A 27,680-nucleotide genomic window follows, 5' to 3' on the forward strand; every position below is an offset into this window, starting at 1 on the left:
AAATAAAATAAAATTAAGAAAAATGTAGGTTAGACATGAGTTTTAGTCTCTAAGGTTTACTGAGGTAAAGGACTGTCCAAGATGAGCACGTGGAGAGAGAGAGACGCAGAGAGGGTTTATGCACTGGCGGGGATGAGGGAGATGGCGGATGTGTGAGGCCGGGCCACACCGGGGCACCAGGCCTGCGCCAACGCTATCTGGCCTGGCCCAGGACGGCTCGCTATTGTGTCTGCGACGCCTACACGGGGGTCCCCGAGTCTGTGACTCCTACACGGGGGGGTCCCCGAGTCTGTGACGCCTACACGGGGGCCCCGAGTCTGCGACGCCTACATGGGGGGCCTCGAGTCTGTAGCTCCTACACGGGGTCCCCGAGTCTGTGGCTCCTACACGGGGGCCCCCGAGTCTGTGACGCCTACATGGGGGGCCCCGAGTCTGTAGCTCCTACACGGGGGTCCCCGAGTCTGTGGCTCCTACATGGGGGCCCCCGAGTCTGTGACGCCTACACGGGGGCCCCCTTTCTTACGCCGGCGCCCAGGCCCGGATGCCCCCTGGGCACGGCCGCGGCCGCGCCCCACGTTCCGCACTGGGCGCCCTCATGCCCGGCCCCTCCCCGGGTGCCCCTCTGCCCCCGGCTGCGCCCCCTTTCCACTGTCCGGAGGAGGCTGCGCCCCAAAGGGCGGGCGGGAGGGCCGCGGCTGCGCAGCCCGGGCCGGGGCCAGGAGCGGACCGGGCCCGGCCCCGCCGCCGCCTCCCACCGGGCACGACCCTCCCCGCCCGGCCTTCCGACAAGCGCCTCATTTCCTCATGCTTTAGGGTTTTGCAGGCCGGGGCCACGCGGCGACGAGGCCGGACTGGGCCCGGGACTGGGCCCGGCCCCGCCGCCCCGGACTGGGCCCGGCTCCCCCGCCGCCCCGGACTGGGCCCGGCTCCCCCGCCGCCCCGGACTGGGCCCGGCTCCCCCGCCGCCCCGGACTGGGCCCGGCTCCCCCGCCGCCCCGGGCCCGGCCCCGCCGCTTCCGCCCCGCCAGGGCGGCCCCGAGGCCGGCGGCGCCGGAAGCGCCGGGGCGGGGCTCGAACCGTCGCCGCCCGCGGGCCGGCGGAGCCGCGTGACCGCGCGGCGGGACCGTTCGTCCGGCGCCTCGGTTGCCCGGCAACGCCGCCCGCCCTCCCGCGCGGGGCCCCGCCGCGCACGCGCTCTGCGACGGGCCCGGCCGGCGGCGCGCCGCGGGCGGGGGCGGGGCGGCGGGCGCGCGCGGGGCCCGAGGGGGCGGGGCGGGCGGGGCGGGGCGGGGCGCCACGTCGCACGGAGCGGAGCCGCGGCCCAGGCCGGAGCAGCCGCAGCCGGAGCAGCCGGGCCGGGCCGGGCCCCGAGGGTGAGTGCGCCCCGAGCCCCCCGCCCCGGGGACCCCGCGCCGAGCCCCCCGGGGACCCCGCGCCCCGAGCCCCCCGGGCCCCCCCGCGCCCCGCATCCGTGTCGCCGGGCCCCGGCCCTCCTGCCCGCGCCCCCCGCCCCCCCTCCGCAGGGGGCCGCAGCGCCCCCCGCCCCCCCCCCGCCAGGAGCCCCCCGGGCCGGGCGGGGGGAGGGGGCGGGGGGCCCCAGGCCCAGCGGGGGGGGCCCGCGCCTCCTGCCACGTCACCCCCTTCCCGGACCGGGGGTCGGGCCGGGGCCGGGGCCGCGGGGCCAGCAGGGCCAGGGAGGCCGGCCCGGCCCGGCCCCCACAGGCCCCCACTGGCGCCCCACACTGGTCCTCACTGGACCCCCCACAGGCCCCCACAGGCCCCCACAGGCCCCCGCTGGCGCCCCACACTGGTCCTCACTGGACCCCCCACAGGCCCCCACAGGCCCCCCACACTGGTCCTCACTGGACCCCCCACAGGCCCCCACAGGCCCCCACTGGCGCCCCACACTGGTCCTCACTGGACCCCCCACAGGCCCCCACAGGCCCCCACAGGCCCCCACAGGCCCCCCACACTGGTCCTCACTGGACCCCCCACAGGCCCCCACAGGCCCCCACTGGCGCCCCACACTGGTCCTCACTGGACCCCCCACAGGCCCCCACAGGCCCCCACAGGCCCCCGCTGGCGCCCCACACTGGTCCTCACTGGACCCCCCACAGGCCCCCACAGGCACCCCCACAGGCGCCCCCACAGGCCCCCACAGGCGCCCCCACAGGCCCCCCCATAGGCACCCCAGGCCGGCGGCTCTGCCACACACAGGCCGCCCCGGGGGCGAGTCAGAGGGCACCCCGAGCGGGCCGTGGGACCCCCAGCCGGGCCCTGCCCGCAGCATCCTTGTCCCCAGGAAGAAGCAGCAAACGGAGCCACAGCTGCTGCCCAGAGCCGTGCCCAGGGCCGGGCTCACCTCCTCCCGCTGCTGGGCGGCACTGCCCCAGGGCACACCGTGGCTCTGCCGGACCCGCCAGATGGTTCTGCCTGGTAGCGCATCCATCAAACAAGCGGGCGCTCGGGGTGGCACCGGGCACGGCCTCCATCACTGCTGCCCTTTGCTTCCTGTCCTCACCTTCCATGGGTCCTGCTGGTTTCTTTCCTTCTTTAGGCATTGCGAGGCAGTGGGGCCAAGTGACTTACCCAAGGCCACAGGCTAGGTCATTACTAAGTGTCTGAGGTCAGATTTGAACTCATCACTCCTGACTCCAGGGCCGCTGCTCTACCCACTGCACCACCTTGTTTTTGTTTTTGAGATGAAATTGTAATAGTTTGTCCCTCTATCAGTGTCTATGATTGCAACTACTATTTCACACACATTTCTATCTATTAATTCTGAGAGCTTCCTTCGTGCCCTTTGTAAGTTAAAGGGGTTTTGCATTTCCCTAGCTGAGGCCCCCATGGGAGGCTCTCTACGCAGGTGGCAGGCTCACCCCCAGGAAGGAGCCCTGAGCAGGGAAGGGGGCTCTTGGGGGGCAGAGGACTAAAGGTGACTCTCCTCCCCACCCACAGCCCACATGTGTATCGCAGTAAGGTGCAGAGACAGGGCTTTAATCACCAATTTCTCTTGAGGCTCTTTGAAAAGACGATTCCAGGTGAGCGTTGGCCCATCACTAAAGGAGGTGAGCCTCTCCTAGTTCGGTTCAGAATAGAAAAAGTATCCCAAGGGACTGTTGCTTATCTCAGTTCATACAAAGAGAACTTCTCGTGTGCCGAGCTCTGGGCCGCTTTTGTTGCAGCCTGGGTCCCTTTGTCAGTCGGCAGCTTGTGGACTTCCAAGAATCGTGTTTTTAAAGGCAGGAAATGAAAGTCAAAGGATTATAAAAGAAATCTATTAGTTTTGAATTAAGTCATTGAGAAATGTTTTTCAAAAATGCAAATTCACAAGTTAAGAACCTCCATCTTAGGGGGAATTTAACATTAGCTTTTTGGTAGTTTCCTAATTAAAAAACCTAAACTCTGATTTAAAGTCGTGTCCTCCCCTGGTGCTTGTGCACGTGGCTATAAAGATGAGAAGAAAAGATGGATGTTTGCCAGTCAGCTCTTGCTTTGGAGAAGAGCATCATCTCCAGTCCCTGCTTTAGGAAACTAAGATAAACAATTTAAAGCCAATTGGTTGAGGATCGTCAACTAAATGAGCTGTTTCTGGTCTTCAGCCTTGATGCTGTGGTGGAGGGCAGACTGATGGCTGGAGGCAAGCCTGGGGCTACGGGGGCTGTGAGTCCCGGGCCCTGGAGGCCAAGGTGGGGATTCTTGCGAGCCCCTCCCTCCACTTCCCCTTTTAGGTTCTGTGTTCTTTGTCACGAATGACCAGGTGCTGCAGACACAGAAGCCTTCGCTGTGGAGCAGGCCAGGCAGCAGCAAGAAGGAATCAAAGAATGGCCCCGGTTTGGGGTCCCACCTGTGAGGCTTGGGGTGACCTCAGACCAGACACTGAACCTCTCTGTGAGCTCCGTTTCCTCTGTAAAATGGGACCAGCAGTATAAGGTCTCCCTCCATCATTGTTAGTCTGCATCAGCGGCATTTCTTAGTCTGGTAGAGCAGAAGAGGTGGCCTGGGGGCAGAAGGCACTCCTCCTCTTTGACAGACGAGATCCTGGACAAATCACTTGTTCACTCACCTGTAATGTGAGGGCTTGTTCCAGGTCCTAGCAGTGGGTGATGAAGATGTTTGTCCTTTGTTCCGGAGGTGATGCCATGACAGGCATGTGAATTGGAGTGGGGGGGTGCTGTGCCTCACCTTTTCCTCTAGAGCCATGTGGGTCCAGTGGCCAAATATGAATCAGAAAGACTGGAGATGGCCCGGATGTGATGGGGTTAGGGTTAAGTGACTTGCCCAAGGTCACACATCTGATAAGTATCAGAGACTGGATTCAGACTCCCATCCTGCTGACTCCAAGGCCAGGGCTCTACCCACTGTGCCACCTAGCTGCCCCATATGAATTGCATTCTTGATCATAAGTTCATCAGAGGAGTTGCTTCATTATTTTTATTATTATTATTGTTCTCTCTTTTTTAAACTTCTTTTTTAGGTTTTTTTTCTTTGCAAGGCCATGGGGTTAAGTGGCTTGCCCAAGGTCACACAGGTAATTATTAAGTGTCAGAGGTCACATTTGAACTCAGGTCCTCCTGACTCCAGGGCCCGTGCTCTATCCACAGCGCCACCTGGCTGCCCCTGCTCCATTATTTTCCCCACAATTGCTAGTGTTAGCTGTATTTCCCTCCCTCCTAACCCCCCCACCCCATTAATTCTGTCCTCTCTGCTTTCACTGTGTCCCTCCTCAGAAGTGTGTTGTATCTGACTCCCTTCTATCACCTCCCCTTCCCTCCCCCCTCCCCTTTGTCCCATCCATTCTCTCCTGCTGTCCTCCAGGGTAAGATAGACTTCTGTCCCCACCTGAGTGTGTGTGCCATTCCCTCTCTGAGTCACTCCTCTGCAAAAGCATTTTTCTTGTTTCTTTTATGTGAAGTAACTTATCCATTCTACCTCTCCTTTCCCTTTCTCCCAGGACATTCTCCCCCCCGCCCATTAATTTTATTTTTATAATATATTATGCCCAGGTATATTCTTTACCCTCAGACTTGCATAGAATTTAAAGGCACACACATAGAGGATTAGTGATGGGATGGTCTCAAGATCCCTCCTGGATTCCAGTCCCCGGAACTGAAGAATTAGCCCTCCACAAACCCTGTAAACACCAGCCCCGCCTGCTGCCCTTTTTGTCCACTTCTGTCCAATGTCCTCAGTTCTCCCTTGCACAGAAATGCTTATTGACATTTAATGAAAATAGAAGAGGGGGCTTGTGTCCTTTGTATCACTTGGTGCCCCAGGCCTTCATTGAAGCGTAGGAGACTGGCTTCCCTATCTTGGAGCTTGTTGCGCTTTGTGTGACCAGAAAGGTGGGAGGGGATCGATAAAAAAGACCCTTCTTTAGATCTGTAGAACAAAAGAAAGCAGTAAAGGTGAAAATGGGCTTAGTAGAGTGCCTGTGAGCCAGGGAGGGAAGGATGCTGGCCGGGGCCAGGGTGGCAGTGGGGAGCATGGGCTTGGTCCCTTGTTCTTCTAGGGAGGTTCCAAAGGCCAAATGACTCCACTCCATCTCCAGTCAAGGGACCGGGTGACCTGGCGGCCTCGCCTCGCCTTCTACCTGAATGACCTCATGCTGGCTTGTGGTGCACCCCCGCTTCCAGGGCCTTGTTTCTCTGTGCCTGAGATCAGTGGGGCCAAACTCAAACAGAAACAGATACAAGACTACAATTAACAGCATCTCTGTTGTGTTACTATATTTCCCAATTACATTTTAATCTGATTTGTCCATACTTGGGAATTGGGTTGATCCCAGGTTTGACACCTCCATCTTCCACAGTCTCATCCTCTGAGGAGGAAGCTTTCTCAGCTTCACTGGATGTCTGTGTGAATGAGAGAGCATTTGTTAAACACTGACTTTGTCTTAAGCTGGGCACAGGGAGAGACATGGAAAGGTCTCTATGAGCCACGAGACGGGCAGGATGAGTTGGGGTAGAATCAAGATTGAGAAGGGCTGGGACAGGTGGGCTTTGAACCAAGACTCACAGGGGGCTATGGAAGCCAGGAGGGAGGTGACGAGGGAGAATACCCCAAGTGTGGAAGCCAGCTGGGGAAGATGCTGCCCCGAATGGGAGCAGGATCATCTGGGGCAGGAACACCGGCTCTGAGACTGGCAGTGGAAGCCTAGGACGGGCCTGGCTACGGAGGGCTTGAAAAGCCAAACAGGATTTTATATTTGATGGTGGAGGTGAGGGAGGCGTGGGTGGGCCAGGGAGGTGACATGGTCACAGCTCTCCTTTAGAGCCATCGTAGACCAGCCTAGAGCCAGCTAGATTGGAGGTGCTGAGGGCCTGCCTGGGGAGGGAAGAGAGGGAGTTCGTCTTTGGACAGAATGAGTTTCCACTGTGTGGGGGACATTTAGTTTGAGATGTTCAGTAGGTAGCTGAGAAGTGAGATGAGGGCGAGGGGCAGTGTCGAGGCTGCAGGGGTCTCAAGATAGATGCCGGGGCAGAGTGACTTTATCAAATGAGATGGTCGAATTGTTTTCATTGTTGTGCTAGATTGTCTGGAGCCATTTTATCAAAGGAGAACTGTTAACCTCCTTAGAGAAGCTTCCCACCATTTATTAATTTATCCTGCTTTGTGCAAGATGCTGTTCTCAATGTTTTGGACAGAAGCAGGAAGTGCCACGTGAAGCGTAGTGTGAAGAGCTGGGCATGCCGAGAGAAAAATGGGGTTGTCGGGGCCCGCCAGGAGCTCCCGTTCTAATGGGCACACCCCCTCCCGCTCCCAGGGAGAAAGCCTCAGCGGCCAGGCATGGTCCTTGGCTTCTGGCAAAAAACCCAAGTCCCAGCTTAGGGCCGGACTTCCACGTGTGCAGGATATCCCAGAGGGCTGAATGTAGTTTGAAGCTGTTTAAGAATACCAGGAAGCTGAGGAGGGGAGAGAGCCCAGGGGCTGGAGCCTGACCTTTGTCCACCAGATGGATGGCTCGGTTGGGGTCAGGGCAGGGGCCTGGGGGCTGAGGCAGCCGAGAGTCTGGTGGGATTGCTAGGCCAGGAGGGGCAACGGAGAAAGGCCGGTGTTGCCGATCCTTTCTGGTCTTGGGCCTCAGATCAAAGCATTTTGTTGTTCATGGAGAGATAATTGAAAAAGCCTTGACATGTCTACATGTTTGCCCTCAAGCCCCTCTGTGGACCCTGACAGAAGGAGGATGGGGGATGTGGTCTTGCATTTCTGTTTTGGGGTCTGTGGCCTTGGGGTGCTGGGTAGAGAGCAGGAGGAGACTGTAACCAAGGCATGGTTTCCCAACCCTGCTCAGTTGACTTGACTTTGCCCATCATTTTTGCAGCAGAGCAATGTTTCATTACGTTCATCTGCCCTGGTTCTGTGGCCGTTCCTTGGCCAGTGGGACATGCTTTGTTTCTAGTTATTTGCTTCTACAAAAAGTTTGCAAACTTGTCACTTATCTCCTCCTGTCATAGTGGGGGGGGGGCAAAGGTGGTGCAGTGGATGGAGCACCGGCCCTGGAGTCAGGAGTACCTGGGTTCAAATCCAGCCTCAGACACTTCATAATGACCTAGCTGTGTGGCCTTGGGCAAGCCACTGAACCCCATTGCCTTGCCAAAAAAAAAAAAGAATCTCTTAATAGTGGAAGGCCATGGAGGATCTCTGGGTACAGACATTTTAACCATTTTATTTGCAAGTTTCAAATTGTTTTAGACAATGATCATAGGATTTCACAGCTCTGCCAACAATGCATTAGTATTCCTGTCTCTGCATAAGCCCTCCAGCATTGACTGGTCCACTAGGTAGAATTTAAAATTTCATAATCACCAAAATTTAAAGTGGGAACTAGAGAAGGGTGGGTCTATTAGGTGCTAACAGTGTTGTTTCTTAATTGAGAGGTAATTGGTTCTGAAATGTATTTTTCTTACCAACTTTTCATACTACAGATTCACAGTATAATGCTTATTGTATGTCTTTTCTAGGAGATCATGAATCAGACGGACAAAAACCAGCAAGAAATTCCCTCATACCTTATTGATGAGCCACCGGAAGGTAACTATTGCTTCAAAACAGTCAGGAAAGATGATTTCCGTGGTTCTCGTGCTTTCTCTGTTGACCCTGGTCAGTTCGCTTCTGCCTTAGTCATCAGCCTAGGGAATCGGTGGATCTCCAGTGACATGTCCCCAGCCGGCCAGCCCTTTGAATGGAGTCAAGCTGGTTCCATGACAGTGGACACAGGTGGTCCCTGGGCCTGCTTGTGGACAGACATTTGGAACCCTTGGCCATCTCCATGCCATCCTTAAGAGTAGAAATACTTCCTAATTGGTGTTTGGTCTTTTAAATTTTAAAGTAGCTGATCTAGGGCTTTTATCCCAGGCTAACCAGAGCTGTGTGATACCAGAGCTTTGCTTGTGATAAGAAAGCACAGCCAATTTAAGAAGGAAAATATGATTAGTTATAGGGGCTTGTGCAGCCTCAGGGCCTTGTTAGTCACAGTGCATTCTCCAGGGTCTGTGATTTCTTTGGTGTCACAGATGAATAGGGAAAGTTGCTGAAGAATTTGGTGGTTGGAAGTGTCCACCAAGTACAGCTGGCAAGCAGGATTGAAGAGTTTGATGGCAGTGCCCTTTGGATTTTCTTGAGCTCTTTCATTCATGAGACCACAGTTGGTAAGCGGTGTCATTGGCATCGTTTGCTTCTTTGGACTCTGCTTAGGGTTTCATGTGTAACACCAGCACTTTTGGCCACATAAAAATTTGTATAATGGAGCCTTTTCTTGTAATCAGAAAGTAACTCACAGCCTAATTCTTACCTTCACTTCCCAGAATAATCTCTAAAAATGGAAATTGTATGCATGAGTCACCTCATACACAGAAAAGATATCCCCCTAATGGAAGGAAGCAGTAATGTGGAGAATACTAAATGTTGGGTGATCCACATGGGGATCTCTTAGACAAAGAGTCTTCATTCCAGGAAAAGGAATCTGGTAGGGAAAGAGAAAAGAGCCACATGGTCTCTAAGAATGCATTTAGAGGGTTCCTTGGCATCCATTCCTTAAACTTTTTAATTCTTCATATTGCAGGAAGGAGCAAAAAGGAAGGAGATTGTTTGAGAGACAAGGAGCAATTTTCTTGTATTAGGTTTTTAGAAACATAGGGCACTATGGCATTGGTGATTTGCCTTGGGTAGTACACCCAGTTAGTTTATGTCAGAGGTGAGACTGCTGACATAGGATCTTCTGCTTCTAAGCCTTTGTATCCATTGTGACATGGCATTTCTTTTTGAAAAAGTTTTTTTTTAAAAAACCTAGTCTGGGGGGTGGCTAGGTGGTGCAATGGATAAAGCACTGGCCTTGGAGTCAGGAGTACCTGAGTTCAAATCTGACCTCAGACAATAATTACCTAGCTGTGTGGCTTTGGGCAAGCCACTTCACCCCATTTGCCTTGCAAAAAAAGAAAAACCTAAAAAAAAAAAACAACCTAGTCTGACCAACTTGGTTGCTTTTGCATAATAATAATAATAGTAGTAGTAGTAGTAGTAGTAGTAGTAGTAGTAGTAGTAGTAGTAGTAGTAGTAGTAGTAGTAGTAGTAGTAGTTGACATCAGCCTGGAACTTCATGGCTTATAATAAAGTGCTTTAGGTTCATATCTCAATGAAGTTTCTCTACCAGCCCATGGGGTCGATGCTAGACTAGTGCTTTCTCTTGAAGTTTAGATAGCAGCAGAGAATTATTTTGCAGCCAGGAGACCTCAGAGTTAGGATTCGAACCCCGGCCACTGCCTTCCATCTGCTGTTGGAGTAGACTGAGAAATCCTTGACTCAGCCCCTGCCTTCCCTTCTTTGGCCTTTTAAAGATTAGATTTGGACAAATGGCAATGTGGTCAGTGGGTAGTGAAGCATGGAGTTGCAGAGGGATTTCTGCTGAGAAACTGGCAGCCTTTTGAAAAGCAAGGGAAGAAAGGAGTGGATGGTAAAGGCCTTGACCATGCTGGGCAAGGAGGGATCCAACCATGGTTAGGGTGCAGCGTGGCTAATTCACATGGAAATGGTGGAGAGATTTTTATGGTTTGCTTTCTCAGTGTCCTCAATGTTGACCTGTTCTGATGAGGAAAAACCATTTCAGTTTCTCACATCTTTGAATTCTCCTCACAGTCTGTGTCTGGAGTTCTCCGTGGAGAGGAAATCACAGTGATGAGATCTGTTTCATCTTGAGATTGAAGCTGTGACTCTCTCCTCTTAATACCAGTCACCCACTTCCTCACTAATATATTCAGTTATGGGGCTTGTGTAATTCAGTGCACACTCCGTGCCTGGTAAAATATGTATTCTCTTTCCTTGGGATGGATCAAGCAGTTTTAATAAGAAAACTTAGTAGTAAGCAGGATACAAACAATTGTTTAAATATATGAATTTTCTATCCATAGCAGTGAGGAAGACTATTTAATAAAAGATGGGGCAGGTACTTCAGGGTGAATTTATTCTTATTGTACACCAGAAAATAATTGTTTTCAAAATGTTTTTCTTTTTCTCTGTTGAATAGTATCAATTTCCCAAGAAATTCTTACACCTTTTTGTTTTCTTTTCTACTAGTCCCTTTCTCTTAAAGTAGGGATTTTTATAAAATTCACCTTTCTCTGTGCTCAAAAGCACATTGTCTTAGATAAACCATGTGAAAAACATTTGTACACTCTTTAAATGTACTCTGTGTGTGTGTGTGTGTGTGTGTGTGTGTGTGTGTGTATGTGTGTGTATTCAAACAAATAGGCTGAGCGTTTATCTAAGCTTCTGAAAATAGAACATACAAACAATACTTAATTTATGCCTTTTTGTTAGATTTCAAGCCCTTCTTGACAGGCTAATTTGAGTATATTAGAAGAAGAAACAGGATTGAGATGCCTGTGAGTTCCGCACCTTTAAGAGGGGCAGGGGTCTTAGGAGATGGAGGTGACTTTTTATTTTTTGAAGTGAGGAAACTTGGGCCCAGAGGAGGGTAAGTTTGAGGGGGAGGAGAGTCCTTAGTGAATTTTGCTTCAGTGTCATAGAGTTTAATTAATGGCCTTTTTATATCAGTGTGGCTTTTGGGGGGAGGGTCTTTGACTTCCAAATTAGTTTACCAATATCTTTACAGCCAAGTTTGTTAGTCTTACCTGTTTATTTCACAAGTACAACAGGACCCAGAGCATTAGCCGGAGAGAGCCCAAGCTCTAAGACCTGAGTGAGATAGTTCTAGGACACAACCACAACTCAGTCATGGAAAATGTGATTGTGTGATTCTGTATTATCAATCCTCTTGAAGCTTTTAATACTTAACAGTTTAAACTTGAGTACCTAAATGTACAGCCTGGGCCTTACTGGGTCCACCATAAATATTTTTTGAGATGCATTTTTCAGTCCCAAGAAGTTCGAGGGGCTGCTTGTTAGAAAGCTCTCTTTTGTAGATGTTGGGATTCAGGGAAAGGACAATGCAGTAACTCTCTCACCTCATCTAGCCTAGATCTTAAAGACGGTTTATTACTGGAGTACTTTAGAATTTTAATTGTGGTACATTGAAAGAAGCGTTGGTGTAGGCTCAGCTATAATACTTCTGCTCTTAATGACAGCCAGCCTTCTGGTTGACTGGTATTTTTGATTTACCCAATGATTTTACAGACACTGACTTGGGTGCTATGCACATTTTCTCCTATTAGGCTCAATGAAAGACCATCCCCAGCAGCAGCCTGGCATGCTGTCCCGGGTAACTGGTGGCATCTTCAATGTGACAAAAGGAGCTGTTGGTGCCACCATTGGTGGTGTAGCTTGGATTGGAGGGAAGAGTCTGGAGGTGACCAAAACAGCTGTTACCACAGTGCCTTCCATGGGCATAGGTTTGGTCAAAGGAGGGGTGTCTGCTGTGGCTGGTGGTGTCACAGCCGTCGGGTCTGCTGTTGTCAACAAAGTGCCCTTAACAGGAAAAAAGAAAGATAAGTCTGACTGAGAGAGAGCAGGAAAGTTGGAGAAGATGACCCTTGTTCTCCACAGCATCATGATGCCGGTGGCTTTGAACTGCCAGCATGGGGACTACCACAAAGTCACCTCTTTGGGATATTTCTCTTCTCAAAGGCTGTGTTGGAAGTATCGATGACTTACTTTCATCTGAAGAGAGAAGATGCCAAGACTATCACAGTTTGTGAAGGTTCATCAGACTTTTGATTCCAGATTTTTTAACTGGTGAAATGTTACACTCGTTCGGTAGTAACTGAAGGTATAGTATGTTTCAATATTTACTGTAGGTCTTTCAGTTCAGTTAAAAATGTGAAAATTATATTTAGTGGATAATCTTTGCCGTTCCATCTATCTGATAATGTGCCAGGAGACTCATGGCCCTTAAGAGAGCTGTAAACTCTATAAACTGTACCTTTGATGTGCCTAATAGTTTTGGATGTCTCTTGGTTTTTAAAAATTGTATTTTATTTAGGCTTAGAGGCAAATTTTGCTCATATAAACTGGTAAAATAGGAATTGGAGATGTTAAAACAGTAAACTTTTATGTGATAATCTCTGAGCACTAACTCTCCTTTGTTAGATATGCATTATGTTCATTTAATCATTGATGCCTTACAAGAGGACATGTTTTCTGATGCCCTAAATATCATTGCAGTTCCTAGCTTTTGACTGTTTCAGTCTATAGGTGAAATTAAGACTTTTTCATTTAAGAAAAGAATCTCAGGAGTATTTAAATAAAGGCACTTCTTGTTGCCAAGAAGAATCCATTCTTTTATTAACTGTCTGCCACTTACCAAAAAATAAAGAAAAGGGTAGACAAACCAACATTTAAGCCCACGTTCCACAATCTCTGGAGTAAAGTCTACTTTGTAGTGCCTAAAGATCTATTTCCTAGCTGTTCACTTAGAAAGTCATTGTTGGATGAGTTTCTTATTAAGCAGTGTAATATATATGGTGAATAACTTTGATCATTCTTTAAGAATTAGTTGCAGCAACCAAGATAGATACAAAATTCTTCACTCCTATTTACAAAAAAAAGTCACAGTAGCACTACCAACTGATTTTTAAGGACATGTAAAGGAACGGTTTTTGAGAACTGCTTTTTGACTCTCCAGGTGAGCCGGAGGCATGAAATGGGGGTAAACACTTCCTTTCAGAAGGTTTGTATGTACAGAAGAGAAATTCTAGGCCTTACAGAGAGGATTTCCATCCATTTTTTTTCCTTTTTTTTTTCTTTTAAATTTTCAGCTAGTTTCACACATATACTAGAGTCTGTACCTTGTGCTTTTGTCTCCCAAGAATGAATGACTTTTAACATTCTCTGTTCATGAAAACAATCAAACTAAGCCAATCATCTGTTAGATGTTCTCCTAGGAGATGATCATCTAGCTGAGTTTTAACAATTATCTTTACACTTGAATCTGTTCTGTCTCTAATCTTTGTGCTGGTCCTATGTGTCCAAATGATACTCCTCAGCCTTGCTTTGGGCTTAAAGTGATGTCCAAGGGGACTTGAGCCAAACCACTTCAAGATCTGGAGTTAAATGTTTGTTTACAGTGAAGTAGTTTACCTTTGTGTGTCTATACATACTTTGAGGATTGTGTTCCTTAATTCTTAAGCTTTTTTTGTCTTTTTAAGCTTTCATCAGCACCATCACAGTTTTAAGTGAATCTAGAATGTGTGATGCAAACTCTATTGGACACTGTTAAGACTGAAGTAGAAGAATTCAGCCCAGTCTATCAGGAGTTAAAGGAGAACTTTGCTATGGGGAGAATTAGGATGGATTCTCTGGTTACAACTTTCTTTGCAAGCACCATAAGTTGAAAAGCAATTAGAAAATGAGACATGAACATTATTAGGTTGGCTAAAGAAAAAACTTCTATTATAGGAGAATTTATTTACTGCTGTTTGCGTAATTCTTTTCTGCTTAACTAGTTTATTTTATTCCTAATTTATCTTCTGCAGTCATAATCTTCAATGCTTTGTACCTAAATTTCTTTTACGCGTAGAATTTTAGGATTTGTTTGCATATTTATTTTCAATTGTGCTTGTCTCTAACATTTTCTTGCAGTAAAGTGTTGAAATTTCCTTCCATGAAAATGTCACCCATGCATCTTGTGTATTATTATATTGTGAAACCTGGTTCTTGTTCTAACCTTCAAGTGTGCGAAGTCATTTACATATATTTTGGGGAAGGGCTTCCAGCAAACAATGCAAGGGTGGTTGGTACAGACGTCTGTGGTGGCATGAACGTTGCCAGTTGATGATGTGTACAACTACATACCTGATGTTTTATTCCAATTTATTTACATAGACTAGCAATTTGATCCATTAAACAGGAGGAGCCCATTTCAAGAAAATAAGAACCTTATCCCTGGAGGCATCTGTTGTTTGCGATTGGATGGCTCAAATGACCGAACCTGGGTGAGTGGGCATTGGAAAGGATGAAGTGGTGGAATTGTGCGACCCACCCAAATGACTGAGACAATCATGTACAAGTGGTCTGCTGTCCCTTTTGACCTCACGGTATTGAGGGACTTGGTGACTGCTCACAGAATGAAGGTTTTCTACCAAAGGTGATGGGAAAGAACTGAAATGAATTGATGAGGAAAGCACTCTGATCTGCAAAAGATGAAATGTTTCATAAAGACATAAGGAAATAAAGAGAATTTCAAAAAAAGCTTTTTTAAGGAAGACTCTGTCCTCTAATTTGGGCCTTTGCCAGCTTATAGTAGCCAGTATTGTCTTCTGTTATCTTTGGGTCATTCTCTGGGGAGATGGTGCTTCACATAATGTAAGTGAGGGTTTTAAGGCAGTGGTGTTCTTGTTTTCCTGATAGCATTTGAAAGTAAAAATTTGTGGGAAAACAAACAAAACCAACACAATAAAACTGCTGGGTTTTGGTCCCAATATTGGTCCCTAAAACTGCCAGAAGAGTAGGCCCTTTTATGCCCACGAAGGCCTGGAATCAGTGCAAGGAGGGATACTTTCTTCCATACCTGCTCTGAATCTGATAACTGATCAGCTTCTAATTTAGTTTTTTTTTTTTTTTTTTTTTTAGATTTTTCAAGGCAGTGGGGTTAAGTGGCTTGCCCAAGCCACACGGCTAGGTAATTATTAAGTGTCTGAGGCCAGATTTGAACTCGGGGACTCCTGACTCCAGGGCCGGTGCTCTATCTACTGTGCCACCTAGCCACCCCCTCTAACCTAGTTTCTTTAGGAAGGTCTGACTGTTGAATCCGATCATAGGTTTGGAGTGGAAAGGGGCCCAAGAGATCATCTCATCGAACTCCCTCCTTCAACAGATGAGACTGATAGAGTAGGATATCATTCAGATAACCATTCTTTTACCTATTAGATGTTGGTATAGACAGTGGCTTGTGCAGGGTATATCTTGAGCTACTGGAAGTGTTCTCCTTGTAGCTAATTATATTTGACTACAGAAATGAAGTTCAGGGGGTGGCTAGGTGGCGCAGTGCATAGAGCACCAACCCTGGAGTCAGGAGTCCCCGAGTTCAAATCCGGCCTCAGACACTTAATAATTAGCTAGCCGTGTGGCCTTGGGCAAGCCACTTAACCCCATTATCTTATTAAAAAAAAATGAAGTCCAGTTACATAAAAGAAGCATGTGGTGAAATTATTCCATGTTTTTGTTTTTAAAGACATAATTCCCCAATAGGTCAATCTGTTGGCACTATTTCTTTGTCATCTGGTCCTATCTGACACTATATGGAATGGAAAATGAATGGAAAAGTATTTAAAGACTTGATTCATGCCAAGCAAACCATGCTTAGCACTGGGGTACACACAGAAAGTCAAGGTCCTTTTTGTTGTTCTCAAAGAGCTCCCACTCCCATTGGGTAAATCACATAGAACGGACACTTTCTGTTACTGATTGGAAGGACCAGGTGTCAGTGCTTATTTTTTTCTGATCTAACAGTCTTTTAGAACAATATTAAAACAATTATCTGTGTAGATAATTAGAGTAGAAAGGAGACTCAATACAAGTTCCTTCCAAAGGACAGAAATTGGTAAACATCTTTCCTCATAATCTTTTTGTCAGAAATATTAAGCTAGGAATTTTTATTCCTTTTTAAACCATAAGCTCCTTCAGGGTGAGAAGGGTCATGTCTTTTCTATGCTTTGTCATGTGTCCAGACACAGGCATGTTTGTTGTGTTGATTTTTGAGTTGGCAAGGCCATGCCATTCTCCCCCAACAGCGTGATTATAATGTTGAAGTTGGGGAAGAAGACTCACACACTGGGCTAAACATCCTTTGAAAGATTTTGGATAGATTACTTACGGGGGACATATGACCTACTTTAGAACTGAATGTAAATAATTTTCATCATTTTCTGTTTCTACCATATAGTTTAAGCAGGGCTAGAAACAGGAAAAAATAAGGGTTTTGAATATAGACACAGGATCTACATCTCTTAGTATGCATAGCATATCATATATAAGTAGCTTCTTGCTTTGCATAATAGGCTTATCAAATTTCAGTTTTGGAAGTAGACTATTTAAATCTTGAGTGATTCTATTTTAGGGACCCATGTGACATGACCTCTTTAAGAAGGAAATGTTCTACCTAAAAATGGCTGTATGAAGTTGGATTTGGGGGTGTATTGGATTTCTTTAAAGTGGGTTATACTTACAATGTAATCTAATTTACAAGTATTAGTTGGGATTCTCACATTAAGTACAATCAAAACATCATTGAATTTAAAAGCAAGACATCTAGGCTATAAAAAGAGATGTGGATCGTGGAATTAGTTGGTTTCATTTGATCCAGTATTTTAAGCAAAGAAAATAGGGCATCCTATTTTCAAATTAAATGCAATTTTGAATATTCATATCAGATTACCAACATTTTACATTAATTTCTTCACAGATTATAACAGCACTGAGCCACAAATATAGCAAGATATATTTAAACTTGAAATCACTGGGAGATCATCACCAAGTTTCTCTCAAAGGATTCTCTTATATCCTAATTAGATTAATTGCTAACCAAAGTAAACAGTTAAAAAACTAACATGCTGCCAGTTGAGTAGTAAATGATGAGAATATGAGTTATGAACTCCTGATGAGTATTATATGAACTCTTACTGAAATATGGTTCACAAAGATATATATATATATATATATATATATATATATGTATATATGTATATTTATTTGTTTGTTTGTTTTCACGATTATCATTTCATCACAAAAGTGTGCTTTATCCCAAAGTCAAGAATATAGCCAATGATTCGGTTGAGAGCCTAGTTAACATAGAATTAGCTCATGACTTGGATGTTCAGCCAGGACCACAAAATGTGTGCTGGGAGGATACAGAGTTCACTTGTATAGAACCACCTTAATTAATCTTCAATATTTAAGGGTGCCACAGGATTAAATAATGGTCTTTCTTTCCTCGCTTGTATCTTACCAAAGTTGGACTCAAACTCTTTTTTGGTTCCATTTAAGTTTTCTAGATTTCCATTCCTTATGCTATATCCCAAAGCACTTAGTTTTCTAATTCTATACTGTACAATTTGTGGTGTTAACTCAAGGACCATTGGCGTCTCTCTTATTTGAGATATAGAAACCCCTTCTTTCAATAGACCCTGAATTCGCTCTTCTAGAACTGGGATAGCATAGTACAGAAGGGCAGGGCATTTTAAAATCAGGTCCTTCAGGTCTTGATCCGAGCATTTAAAAGTGTTTTTAGTGAAAAAGATGCTTTCTTGTACACTAGTAGGGGAGAGCTGAAAAAGAAATCCCTTGAGTTTGGACAAAAGTTGGAGAACTTCCAGGTCTCTGAAGCCTTGCTTCTGGAGGAATTCCAGTGTTTCCTTTACAGGAGTAGAAGAATTTAACAAAATAAATGGATCTTGACTCAACAGTTTTAGTAGCCAAACTTTCAGGTTGGCTTGGGAGCCCCCTAAATTCAAGTAACTCTCCTGTAGCATCCTGATTGTTTGTTTATTCTTCTCTATGGAATTACAAAAAATATTGGGCGCGGTTGTCAAAAACCTACTAATGATCACGTTCTTGAGTCCTAATTCTTGAAAAAAACTAATATTAAGCTTCTGGTTCTCCTGGTCTTTAACGATAAAGAAAGATTCTGGAAACTGTTCTATTAATGCCACTAACTCTTTCTTATTTCGGCAGACAGACTGCCACAGGTCTATCTTGGCATTCACTGCGGTTGGACTACAAAGAATTGCTTCTGGACAGCGTTCCAAGATGCTAGCTATTGAAGTTTCATTACTACCTATTTCTTGTAAAATATTGGCAATTTCTTCCACATAAGTTTCCTTCTTGAAAAGCACCCATCCCTTTACTCTTCGGATTTTCCTGATGTCAACTGATAACCTGCAGAGGTTTTCCACAGTCATGTTATTCTCATCTTTGGTCTGTTGTTTGTCACTTGTAGAGGTGAAGTACTTTAAGGAAGGTTCATACTTGGATGCTTCCGTCTTTTTATAAGAACATAGTGGACATGGCTGGGACCACCTCAGTAACAGCCTGAACATGCCTGTAACTCCTTGGCCAATAGCCCTCACCATTCTGGAGCTTGCAGTGTAATGATATCTGCAAGAAAGCAAAACCATAAGGTTAATGATGCCACATATGTTCCAATGTGAAGTGCTTCTAGATGGGATTAGTCTGACTTTAAAACAAGCCAACTGAAATTATGGTAAAATTTTGGAAAGACTCCAGGTAAATCCAATTGTCTGCCAAAAGTTATGTAATAATTACCATTTCAGCAGTGTTTCCGGGATAAAAAAGTTATTTCCTCAAAACAAGCCTTGAGAATTACATCATCATTTTGTGAGAACCAGAGCCCTCCAGGGAAATTAGGTGATCTTGCTACTAAGTGTAGGAGCCAGGTGGGAAGGCGGGCAGCTGTGGGCTTTGTGCAGCTCCAGGAAGGTGCCATTTTCCCCAAAGCAAACTACAGTTGTATTTTTTAATGGTTCTAGCTTTGGGGAACCTATAAATAAAAGGTTTCTGATTGAGTTAAAGTATTTTAATGACACTGCTCTGCTAGTGTGAATGTGTGTTCAATAGTGACAAAATAGAAAAAAAAGTTAAGACTTTGTGAAGGGGTAGCTTATTTGCATAGACATGAAATTCAAATGAATTCAAATGAAGTCATGCAAAAGCAGAGACTTTCTATTTTTTTTTAATTTTAAGGCTAGTTAAAATGAAAATGTTGAATCAGCAGAATTAAACAGGAAGGGGATGTTTTCCTTGTTCCTAATTTCCTTTTTATTTCATTAAGTAAATTTTTATTTTAGAAATATAACTGTCACTTTGTAAGCTAGACCAGTAAGGGCCAATCTTTAAGAAGCCCTGTGTTTCTTCAAGGCACTTGGCTTGAAATTAGGGAAAGTTGCCCCCGAGTTCTTGGGGTACCCTGATTTAGTTTGGAAGGCCTGGCTTTCCTTTTGGAGAAGTGAACAGAAAGGAGGGCTGCAAGTGGGGTTTAATCATAATTGCTGAATCACAGAATTCAGTTGATTTAGAGATCAGGTTAAAAGCAGGGACCCTTTTAATAAAAGTTTAAAATAGATCACTGGACCAAGAGGCAAGCAGCCTAGATCTTCGTCCCAGACCTTTTGTGTGACTGGTCACTTCTCAAGAGGCCACCGCAAGACAGTCTTAGAAACAAAGAACTTTATGGTCAGCAATTGATGCTTTTCTGCTTTTTTTTTTTAACTTAATTCCCCCTGCTTTGTTACTGCTTATAAACCATGTCATCCACCACTCTGTGCCTCTGTTTCCTCTTGTAAAATAAGTCTAAAGCTCTCCTACTTATGGTTGACTCTGGGTAGGTTTCCACCTAACGAAACCATGGTTAAGGGGATGATCAAATGCTCAATCCAGCCCTTCCTTCCCCCACCTCACCTGGTCCCCAATCTTTAGACTTCTCTGGTGCATATTCATCTTAGACCATAGCAGACTATGCCCAGTCCAGGGTCTTTGTTGGTTTGATTTCCTTTGCTATTTTTGTTAACAGCTTCCTGTTGGAAATGTGCTGGCAATCTCATTTGTTTTTAAATTCAATTTTATTTTTCCATTTCAAATTCTCTCCCTCCCTTCACTCCTCCACTTACTGAGAAAGCATGAAATACAATATCTCTTATACAAATGAAGTCATGCAAAACATTTCTGCATCATCCTTCATGTTCCGCTTCATCTGAGTTCATCATTTGTCTGTCTCTGGACAGGAGTCCTTGGCATTGTACTGCTGAGAAAAGCCAAGTCAGTCACGATTCCTCATCCTTACAGTGTCACTGTGGACCGTGGCCTCCTGATTCTGCTCACTTCACTTGGCATCAGCTCATCTAAGTCTTCTCAGGTTTTCCCCTGAAATCATCCCTCTCATCCTTTCTTACAACACAATAGCCTATCACATCCATTGACCTTGACTTATTTAGCCATTCCCCATGCCCTCAATTTCTGCTTCTTTGCCACCACAGAAAGAGCTGCTTTATTTTTTTTTATGAAGGGTTCTTTTTCTTTCTTCTCTTGGGCACACAGTAGACCTACTGGATGGAATTGCTGGGCCAAAGTGTATGGAGTTTTAGAACCCTTGGAACAAACTGTTCTCCAGAATGGTTGGATCAGTTCACAGCTCCACCAGCGATGCATCACTGTCCCAGGTCTTATAAAGGCATCTTTTTTTCTGCCAAATTTGCTTCTACTTCTTTATTTTTGTTTCATTCTCTTTAACTGAATATTTGTATATTGAACCATGGCGCCTCTCTGCATTCTTTCTCATTTTTCCTTCTGTGATTATGAATCTATTGTTTACCAACCTAGAAACTTAGTTTAACTTGGCTTTCTCTCTGAACTTTTGGTTTTTCATCTTTTCTGCTACTGGTCACTCATATGCCTATCCTTCATCTCCAAACTGGGGGAATGGGGAGCAGGTGAGGGCCGGAGCCAGCCCCAGGGTCTGTTCAGAGTAGTCCCCACTGTAGGGGGGACCTAAGGAAGCTGGATGGCTTTGGAAAGATGTCTGCTAAGCTCTACACTTCCTTCCCCTCTGGCTAGCCTCTGTTCTTTTTCTCTCAGGGTTCAGCAGAATTAGTGCCTGTTGCCTCTTGCAAGGCAGAGAATAAACATTCAGGCTGAATATTCCTGGGCCATGAAATAATGGGACAAGGTACAGACCCTGAATATTTGTACCATGGACCTGGGCCCAGCTCAGGGAGTGTTACAGTGGCCATTAAAAAGGGTTAATAAAGCATTTTAAAAATTGCACAGAAGAAAGCAGGCCAGAAAGAAATACAGACAAGCAGGAGAGTTTTGAAAGGGATCTGCTGGATTCATTGTGTACTTGAAAAGCAGGCCGGGCATGACAGATTCAGTGTCATGGGTGGTCCTCCCATGTTTTGCTTTGTATATGGAAAAACTCATGTAAATTCAAAATTAAAACATAAAAAGAATAAGATGAAGGGGCATTGAGGTGGCAGGGGATAGAGCACCAGCCCTGGAACCAAGAGGGACCAAGTTCAAATATAGTCCCAGACATTTAATAATTACCTAGCTGTGTGACCTTCAGCAATTCACTTAACCCCATTGCCTTGCAAAAAAAAAAAGAGGACAATGAGGAACAAGGATAAAGGTCTACTGGTTGTTCAGAATGAAAGACATGTGTCACTTGTGTAAGAGGCAGAATCTGTACCTAAAATATTTAAAATGTTACCACGAGATTCATTTCCCCCAAAACTCAGTAGAAAGATGAATGCTTCATGTTCCCTCTGGGATTTTGGATCTTTGGTCTGGAATTTTCTGTCAAGATCCACAGCCTTTCCACTTCCTGATGTGTAGCTATTTGGCATGATGGAAAGTATTTCCAGCCAGTCAGCAATGCTTCCTGAGCTCTCCACTACGAGCAAAGTATACATGGAGAGTTGGAAAGGAAGCTTTTCCGAAAACAGTCTGGGGCTGCTAGGTGGCGCAGTGGACAGAGCACCGGCCCTGGAGTCAGGAGGACCCGAGTTGAAATCCGGCCTCAGACACTTAATAATTACCTAGCTGTGTGGCCTTGGGCAAGCCACGTAACCCCATCTGCCTTGTAAAGACCTTAAAAAAAAAGTCTTATCTTCCCTATAACGCAATTGCCGCACTATTAGCTCAATTGCCGCACTATTAGCAGCTGTAATTGGAGTGACTGCGTTCACTGGGGGGAGGGAGGGTTAAACATCTACAAGTAGCTTTAAGTCCTATTTGTGGGAGGTGTTCCACAGAGAAGGCAAGCTGCTGCCTGGGCCAGCTCTCATCTCCAGAATTACTTTGCCCTGCTAGCGACCTTCCTCCTGCCAGAAGTGTCCTCAGCATCATGAGGAACAGGGTCCCTTTTCACGTGGGGTTGCTTTCCTCTGTCGACCCTCCTGCAGCAGCCCCAGTCTCTTGTCTCTATGTCTGTCTGTCGCTTAACCTGATCCCCAGTTTCCTCAGCTGTAAACTGAGGCTGCCCTGAGTTGGAAGCTGGAGCCGGAAGATCTGCGGGGGGGACACTGGCTCTCAGACCGCAGTGGGCAGCGAGGGCTCAGCAGACTAGAAAGGGAGAGCAGAGGAATAATGCTGTAAAGGTAGATTTGCTGGGACTGTCATAACAGAGAGAGGCTGTGTACCTGGGGGGCTGGGAGTGGGCTGGGGCCCTCAACAGCAACAGGAAATTTAGAGGGAGGATTTCAGGGAGGAGGGGAAGAGAATGAGTTTATCTTTGGACATAATGAGTTTATGGGACATTCAGTCTGAAATGTTCAAAAGGCAGTTAGAGATACAAGACTGGAGATCAGAAGAGAGAGATTAGGGCTAATGATTAACATTTATATAGCATTATTTATTTGTTCCTCACGTCATCCCTGGGAGGTAGATGCTATCATTCCATTACAGATGAGGAAACTTGAGGCAGACTGGAGTGACTTGCCCAGGAACACACAGTGAATATCTGAGATCGGATTTGAACTTGGTCTTCCTAACTCTGGGCCTGTGCTCTATCCACTAAATCCATGGGAGTTAATGAGGTCAACAAGCCAAACAGTAAGGAAGAGGACCTACGAGTGAGCCCTTTGGGACAGCCAGGACTGAAGGAAGAACCAGAAAGAGAAGCAGGGACTATTAGAGGAGAGGGGAATGACTATGTCAAAGGCTGATGGGAGGCCAAGAAGGGTGAAGACTGAGAAAAGACCATTAGATTTGGCCAATTATGAGCTCCCTGGCAACTGGCTAGAGCTGTTCTGGTTGAATTGTGGGGTCCGAAGCCAGACGTGCCAAGAGTTAAGGAGAGAGGAAGCAGAGAGAATGGAAGTAGCGATGGTGCCACTTCTCAAGAGGGAGGAGACAGACACCAGATGGGAGAGAGGAAGCAAGAGAAGTGAGAGGGTGGGGATGAGAAAGGCGGTCATCTGCTGGAGAAGATGGGATGGAAGAGAGGCAAGGAGAAAAAAGTCATCACATGAGGGGGCAAGGGAGATGGGAGGAAAGATGAAATAGCATGAGACCCAAGAGGCCACCACCGTGAAAACCAGGGGAGGCAATTTGAAGAAGTGGGGACTGATGGGCAGGGGAAGCAGACCAAGGCAGTGGTCGAGGTAGAAACTGGATTGTAAAGACATGGGCCGAAACACATAGCTCAGCTGATCAGCACCTCAGAGGGCATCAGTCTAAATCCTGGTCATGAATCCCATAAATGCCTTTGGTAAACCATCTGCCAGTCTCTACCTGAAGACCCACAGTAACAGGAGCTCACTACTCTCTAATGGAAGTCCCTTCAATTTTTTTCCCTCCACTGAGAAAAATACAGGTTTCCCTTTTATTTCAATTCAGTAGTGAAAGTGTAGTTTCAGCTTCACAGTTCCCCAAATTAGGCCAAGAGATTTTGTTAGATTTTCAAACTCCCAGGGTGGCTAGGTGGCACAGTGGATAAAGCACCGGCCCTGGAGTCAGGAGTACCTGGGTTCAATCTGGCCTCAGACACTTAATAATTACCTAGCTGTGTGGCCTTGGGCAAGCCACTTAACCCCATTTCCTTACAAAAAAAAAACCTAAAAATTTTTTTTCAAACTCCCTCTCTCATCTCTAGCTGAGTAAGGCAGGAGCTTCAGGAAGTTAAATGAGTTTGTCTACGCATGGACACAAGGATCTGAACTTAGGTCTTTCTGATTCCGAGTCCAACCCTCTATCCACTAACTCATACTATCATCACAATTTAGGACATGAAATGGATTTGAATCACTAAGAAACAGAATAATCTGTTGTTTTTTCCATCTGTAAGACAGATGTTTGTCCTTCATTCTCAAAGAAGACATATCAGGGAGATGATGCCATGACAAGCATATGAATTGGATTGGAGTGAGGGGGGCTGAGATAAGTCACCAGTCTCATTTTCTCCTCCAGAGCCATCTGAGTTCAGTGGCCAGATATGGAGCAGGACGACTGGAGATGGCCCTGAATTTAAATGACTTGTCTGAGGTCACACAGCTGGATTTGAACTCAAGTTCTCCTGACTTAAGGGCTGGTGCTCTACCCACTGTAACATCAAGACTGATAAAGAAGATGACAAAAACATCCAAAGCCTGGTTTGGACTTGGTTTTTCCCTTAAAAATTCATGGAAAGGGGGCAGCTAGGTGGCACAGTGGATAGAGCACCAGCCCTGGAGTCAGGAGGACCTGAGTTCAAATGTGGCCTCAGACACTTAATTACCTAGCTGTGTGGCCTTGGGCAAATCACTTAACCCCATTGCCTTGCAAAAACCTAAAAAAAACCAAACCCAAAACCTAAAAAATTCACTAAAAGCAGTATGGCAGAAAGACACAGATCTCAAGATCCCAGAAAGCTGCAAGGGATGCCACAGTGACCTAAAGGTAAAGACAAGAGCATAAACAAATGAGAGAAGGTAACTCTTCACTACCATGGAGAGGGGACAGTCTTGTCCAAACAAGGGATGAGGATAAGCATGAAAGAGAAAATGGATACTTTGGATTATATGCAATTGAAAGACTTTTGCATGAACGCAATCAATGTAGTTATTGGACTTAGGGAGCAAGTCTATTTGGCCCGAAAGTCTGCTTTAAACAGGACAGTAGCAGACTAAAGTATACAATCTAATTAGAGTGTAAAATAATCATGGTGGAAAGGATTTAGAATTACAATCCATCATTTTTATTTTGTTCTTTGCAACCCATATGGGGCCAAGCTTGGGTGGATACAAAACTTGTTCCCAGCATTCAGGGAAATCTAAGGGGGGGGGGGTCTTTAAAAGGCAAACTGGTTGAAAGTATTTTATAGCTGATGAAACAGGCCTGGGGAATGATAAGATGTCTTGCCAGTTAGGAAGTCCTTGAAATCTGGCCCATCTTACTACAAATCCAGGGAGACAACTTTGTATCGGGATAATAAGTTCAATAATATGTAAGACACGCAAAGGTGAAACTGAGAAAAAAAAAGTTCTCAAGCTGAACAAGAAAACATCAAAATTGGAATTGGAAACCCTCCAAAGGAGGTGGGGCAGGCACTATCTCAGCTCCTCCGTGGCAAAGACAGCTTGGGGCAAGGGAAGGGGTGCTCCTGGGGTGTCCAACTCCAACTTCTGAGAAGTAGGGGCAGAGGAGGGACACTGCAAAGAGGGGGATGACCTTCCCCACTCTAGATGATAGAGAGCTAGTGTAGACACCTCTATACACATACCTTGATATTATATATATAATATATATATAGTGTCTATACCTACATACACACTTATATATGATGAAAGACCTAGTATATATACCTTTATATAGTGCAATACCTATATATACCTCTATATGACATATCTAGTGTATATACCTATAGATGTGTGTGTAGTATATACCTCTATATACCTAGACATGCAGTGCATGTACATATATATATACCTCTATATGACGACATAGCTAGTAAATACACACATTATATATATATATATATTTATACTTTTAGATGTAGTGTATATACCTATATATACACTTACATGATGGCATACCTAGTGTATATACCATTATATCATACAATACCTATCTATACCCGTGTATGACATATCTAGTGTCTGTACCTATAGATGTATGTGTATATATACCTCTGTATACTAGACATACAGTGCATATACTTGTATATATACCTCTGTATGAGGATGTTTCTAGTGTATATACCTCTATATGTGTGCACACACCTATATATACCTATACAGTGCATGTGCTCCTACATACACCTCTATATGACATACCTAGTGTCGACACCTCTATATACATACATAATATATATATAGTGTCTACACCTACATACACACTTATATATGATGGCATAGCTAGTGTATATACCATAATATCGTACAATACCTATCTCTACCCATGTATGACATACCTAGCGCCTGTACCTATGGATGTGCGTGCACACCTGCACACACACCTCGATGTACAGTACGTGTACTCACACATGCACCTCTACATGACATACCTAGCGCCTGCACCTGTGGATGCGCGCACACCTGCACATGCACCTCTACATGACATACCTAGCGCCTGCACCTGTGGATGCGCGCACACCTGCACACACACCTCGATGTACAGTGCGTGTACTCACGCGCGCACACCTCTGCCCATGTAGTGCACACGCCTGTACGCGCGCTCCTACATGACGCGCCCAGGGCACACAGCCTTCCCTGGTGCAATGGCTATCCTCACCTGTGTGCCGCCCCTGCGGGGGGGGGGGGGTGCCCCCTCTGCCCGCCGCATCTGCAGGGCACCCCCCCACGTGATGACGCACCCGGCGCAGGCACCTCTGCACGCATACGTAAGCACTGCGCGGCGCACGCACGCACGCACGCCCCGCCCAGCAGGGCTCCAGCGCGCAGGCGCGGGACAAGCCTCGCCCCCGGCCCGCCTTTGCGCAGGCGGGAGCCGCGGCGCAGCGGGGTGACCCCGGGGAAGGACCGCGGCTTCCGGGAGGGGGAGGCGCCGGGCCCCCAAACCTGTGCCCCCCGAGCCTTCGAGGCCCGCGGGGCCACGCGCCCCGCCCCGGAGGGCTGCCCGGGGTGCTCGGGTCGCCCCTCACCTGGCCGGGAGGAGGAGGCGCTCTCCGAGCCCCGTCGCCGGACCTTGGCGCCTCTCTTCCGGGAGGTTGACCCCGCCTCAGCCTATCCCGGCTCAGACCGGCCCTTCCGCCCAGCACTACGGACCTATCACCACTCAGTCTCCCCTGGCCTCTGCCCTATCCCATAGCTGCACACAGCCGGGCGGGACCCTATCCTAACCTCGCTTAAGCATTTCGGGGCGGGGCACGGAAGGCGTCCTTTCTGGACTGTCCCAAATACTCCTCACGGGGGGTCCCTCGGGGAAAAGAGGACCCGGGCCGTACCAATGCTACCTGAGCACCCCCGCCAACCAGTATGGGCGTCGCGGGTTCGATTCCCGCCTCGGACATTTGGAGGCACCCGGCCCCCGGCCCTTTGCCATCCCAGAAGGTCGCTCTCGTTGGCGGCCCGGCCCCCCCAGTCAGGCCCCGAGGGCTGGGGTGCTCTCTCTAGGCCTGGGGGCCCCCCTCAATGCAGCCTCAGAGGCGGGTGCGGGGTTGGCCTTATCTGGGAGCTGCCGGTCCACAGCCCCCGTCCTGAGGGGGCAGTGGGGGGGTACCCCAGTGGGGGGGGTACCCCAGTGGGGGGGGGGCTGGCCCCTTCCCAAGCTACCCGGAG

General features: G+C 47.0%; 2 protein-coding genes across 4 annotated transcripts; one reads left to right on the forward strand and one right to left on the reverse strand.

The window, feature by feature from the left end:
- Positions 1 to 1,285: 1,285 nt before the first annotated feature.
- TMEM263 (transmembrane protein 263) lies at positions 1,286 to 14,068 on the forward strand. Of its 2 annotated transcripts, none has more exons than XM_074226771.1 (3): positions 1,286 to 1,373; positions 7,965 to 8,034; positions 11,670 to 14,068. In XM_074226771.1, exons 2-3 carry the CDS (start codon positions 7,971 to 7,973, stop codon positions 11,954 to 11,956), a joined length of 351 nt encoding a protein of 116 aa, XP_074082872.1. In that variant the 5' UTR covers positions 1,286 to 1,373; positions 7,965 to 7,970; the 3' UTR covers positions 11,957 to 14,068. The 2 variants fall into 2 exon arrangements, with proteins under 2 accessions (XP_074082872.1, XP_074082873.1); XM_074226772.1 differs by lacking the exon at positions 1,286 to 1,373 and adding an exon at positions 3,732 to 3,891.
- A 1,395-nt stretch (positions 14,069 to 15,463) lies between these two features.
- On the reverse strand, positions 15,464 to 27,108 carry MTERF2 (mitochondrial transcription termination factor 2). Of its 2 annotated transcripts, none has more exons than XM_074226769.1 (2): positions 26,674 to 26,884; positions 15,464 to 18,546 (listed from the first exon to the last, which is right to left on the reverse strand). In XM_074226769.1, the coding sequence occupies exons 1-2, from the start codon at positions 26,778 to 26,780 to the stop codon at positions 17,331 to 17,333; spliced, it is 1,323 nt and encodes a 440-aa protein (XP_074082870.1). In that variant the 5' UTR covers positions 26,781 to 26,884; the 3' UTR covers positions 15,464 to 17,330. The 2 variants fall into 2 exon arrangements, with proteins under 2 accessions (XP_074082870.1, XP_074082871.1); XM_074226770.1 differs by lacking the exon at positions 26,674 to 26,884 and adding an exon at positions 27,044 to 27,108 and having other exon boundaries at positions 15,490 to 18,546.
- Between the last annotated feature and the right edge of the window lie 572 nt (positions 27,109 to 27,680).

This window comes from Macrotis lagotis, chromosome 2 (genome assembly GCF_037893015.1).
Source record: "Macrotis lagotis isolate mMagLag1 chromosome 2, bilby.v1.9.chrom.fasta, whole genome shotgun sequence".
Taxonomy (NCBI): Eukaryota; Metazoa; Chordata; class Mammalia; order Peramelemorphia; family Peramelidae; genus Macrotis; species Macrotis lagotis.